General features: G+C 39.0%; 1 protein-coding gene across 1 annotated transcript in view; it reads left to right on the top strand.

Moving 5' to 3' along the window:
• Positions 1 to 1,440: 1,440 nt before the first annotated feature.
• VRK1 (vaccinia related kinase 1) overlaps positions 1,441 to 3,059 on the top strand; it is a gene marked incomplete at its 5' end in the record, with an annotated part of 16,353 nt that continues 14,734 nt past the window's right edge. Inside the window, 1 exon segment of the mRNA XM_010283904.1 lies at positions 1,441 to 1,496. Coding sequence (XP_010282206.1) covers positions 1,441 to 1,496 — 56 coding nt within the window.

Here is a 3,059-nt window from a genome sequence, read left to right as displayed (position 1 = left end):
GACAGGTCAGTAGTTCCCAGGGTCCTCCTCTTGACTCGTTTTAAAAATGGGTGCAATGTTTACCTTGTTCCAGTCTCCAGGGACTTCACCTGACTGCCAGCACTTTTCAAATATCGTGGACAGTGGCTTTTGCGGGCAGCACTTTTCAAATATCGTGGACAGTGGCTTGGCAGCTACATCAGGTTCCCTCAGGACTCTGGGATGCATCAGGTCCCATAGTCTTATTATGTATGTTCAGGTTTGTCAGGTGGTCTCGAACCTGATCTTCTCTTACAGTGGGAGGGACTTTGCTCGTCCAGTCCCTGTCTTGCAGGCCATCCCCTTGAGGGGTATGGGAAGAGATGCTGCCAGTGAAGACTGAGGCAAAGAAGTTGTCGAGTACCTCAGCTTCTCCTCATCTGTTGTTAGCAGTTTTCCAGTCTTGCTCTTTGCGGGATGGGGGGAATATGCTTTGCAGTGCTGTTTATTGAATTGAAAGAAAACATCTTTTAATGGATAGTGTTTGATACTTATTATATCTGTTAGTTGCACAGATGAACAGATAAGAGAGGTTTTGAGGATACCTCACGGAATTAAAAAAACTTGATTGCCCCTAGTAATTCTCCAAACAATTTTGAAGGGTTGAAAGTTAATGTGACCATGATAACAAGGGTTTCTTTTGCTATACTTCCTCCTCTTGGTGAAAAAGTTGCACTGAATTGAAAAGAAATGAATAATCCGTCCTGCTTTCAAAATGAACAGACTGCAGCGTAAGTGGATTAAGAAGAAAAACAGGGCCACTGCGTGGCTTCTTGCCAAAGCAGCTCTCTACTACTTACTCAGTCTTGCTCAATGAGCTACTAAATTTACTGAGACTGGAGTCCCAGCTCATTCAAATTGTGTAGTTCTTCATGTTAAGAATTGATACTTTGTTCAAGCCAAAGCTTGCCCTCTGTTTGCTTCCTCATCATTTGCACAAAGCTGTACCCCTGACTGTTCCTGTACTTTGTGCTTGCCTAACTTCATGTCCTTGATACCTGTTTCTCCTTCTGTCACAAATATCAACAGCTTAGTAGCGACATAAGGTCACTTTTCGTTGTGTGACATGGCAAAATAGTAGAGAGAATATGTTTTTGTCCACAACTGTGTATGTTCATCACAGTCCTAGAAAAGGAAAGGCATGTGATTGACTAGGAAAAAGTTACTGAATAATAAAAAAAGAACTCCTTTATTTAGTAAACTGCCTGTTCCCTTCAAACAGAAGGGAGAATGCAAAACCATATTCATACAGAGTAGTATTGCCATATAGAATATTTCTCTTACCAAAGTCCAAGGTACTGATATATGTTCACGTCAATACCGAATTGCTTTGTTATTTGTGCAGTCCATGCTGCGTACCAAATAAGTGTGTTTTGTGAAGATTTCCTCTCTTACTGTTAATAAATGCTTCCTTTTTAACAGCTGATGTTAATTCTTCGAAGTCGGTGGGCAGTGATGCACCTTATGTTGCAAAAGTGGTAAGAGAGCATTTGAATCTTTACTTCAGAACTTGAAAATGTTTGTTCTAGAATAGCATGTGTAACTTAAAACATCTGACTGAAAATATTACAACTGCATAGTACTGTTCAAAATAAAAGTAAGTGTGGTGATAGAGAGGAATGCTGCTGAGAATTGGGACTCCTACTTATGAAGGTGGATAATGGAACATCAGCAGAGTTGAAAAAGGTTCATGAAATGGATCAGATTCTGGTTCATTTGCTGCTTCCTGTAAACAGCCCAAATATCACAAAATGAATGAAATCTCGCTAGCTTCTGGAGAATTTCTGTGATTCAACAGTGAGTCTGTGTGAACTGTTGCTCACCACTGGATGTTGGTAAGCTGACAGATGGCTTGGGAATAGAAACAGCGAAGCTTTGATTCCCAAGGTCCCCACAGATATAAAATCCTTTATATGTTTTATCATAAAACACATACGTATTCTAATTTCTATTGAACTAAAATGGCATTGACACAATTTTTTTTTTTAACCTAATGATTGGAGAGAAGAAAAAGCATTGTTGATAGCTCATTTCAGCCCATTGTAGCAAAGCAGCAAATTCTTTTTATTAATTGGAATTTTCTAATGTTTTTGATCTTAAAACAAAAAACATTATTTAACTTGTTTTGGCTATAATGTTCTCTTTCTGTGGTAAATGTATTTTTTCTTAAATTTTGCTGGATTTTGTATAGATCCTAATTTTATATATGATTCCCTGGTAAAGCCTTAGTAAAAAAAAACTAAGAATATGGGAATAGCCATAGTAGATCCAGACCTTTCATTACCCTGGTGGTACTTCTGGTCCTGTGACAAAAGGAAAAACCAGAAAACTGTACAAGAACTTCACAATGTAAAAAATTAGTTCTTCAGCACAGTTCAGAACTGCAGTGTTTTAATCTTTTATTTATTAAACTACATGACAATACTGAAATGTTTTACTGCAATAGGTGACCACTTATGTAAATTAATACTTTTAACATTTGTTCCTGAAACTAAAAGATCAGGTTAATTTAGAATAAAATACATTTTAGTTAGTATGTGCCTTTAATCTTGATATTTATATCTGCTGACTACAGGGAAGTTCTAGACTACTGGTTTTGATACTGTTCAGACACCCCAAGACACTGCTGGTGATGACCCTCTTTCCAAAATGTTGTTGCTTGCTGAAAAAAGCTCTGCTTACAATGCAAATGTCAAACTACCACAATTTGAACATCAGTGTACTGCTGTTGCCTTAGGTGTTTGTGGGCAGGAATTCCACACAGACCAGGAGCCCCAGCCTGCAGCTGTTGCGTAGTGGCAACCTGCTTTTTGAATGCCCAACCTGTGCTGTTGAGGGCAGGGAGTGTGGAACTATGGCCTGTTTTAGAGGCAGATAACAGATGTTCAGGTTGTCAGGGGTGGCTTGCCTATGAGAGGCAGTGGCTCCTAATTCCTGGCTCCTGATGAGTGGACTGATGAGGAAGCAGAGAGCCATTTAACTTTCATGGAAGAATCCAGTTTGACTTGCTTGGAAAATCGTCAGATAAGCATTATTTTGTG

Source organism: Phaethon lepturus, unplaced genomic scaffold, assembly GCF_000687285.1.
Source record: "Phaethon lepturus isolate BGI_N335 unplaced genomic scaffold, ASM68728v1 scaffold52753, whole genome shotgun sequence".
NCBI lineage: Eukaryota > Metazoa > Chordata > Aves > Phaethontiformes > Phaethontidae > Phaethon > Phaethon lepturus.
This window is presented reverse-complemented; position numbering and strand designations above follow the sequence as displayed.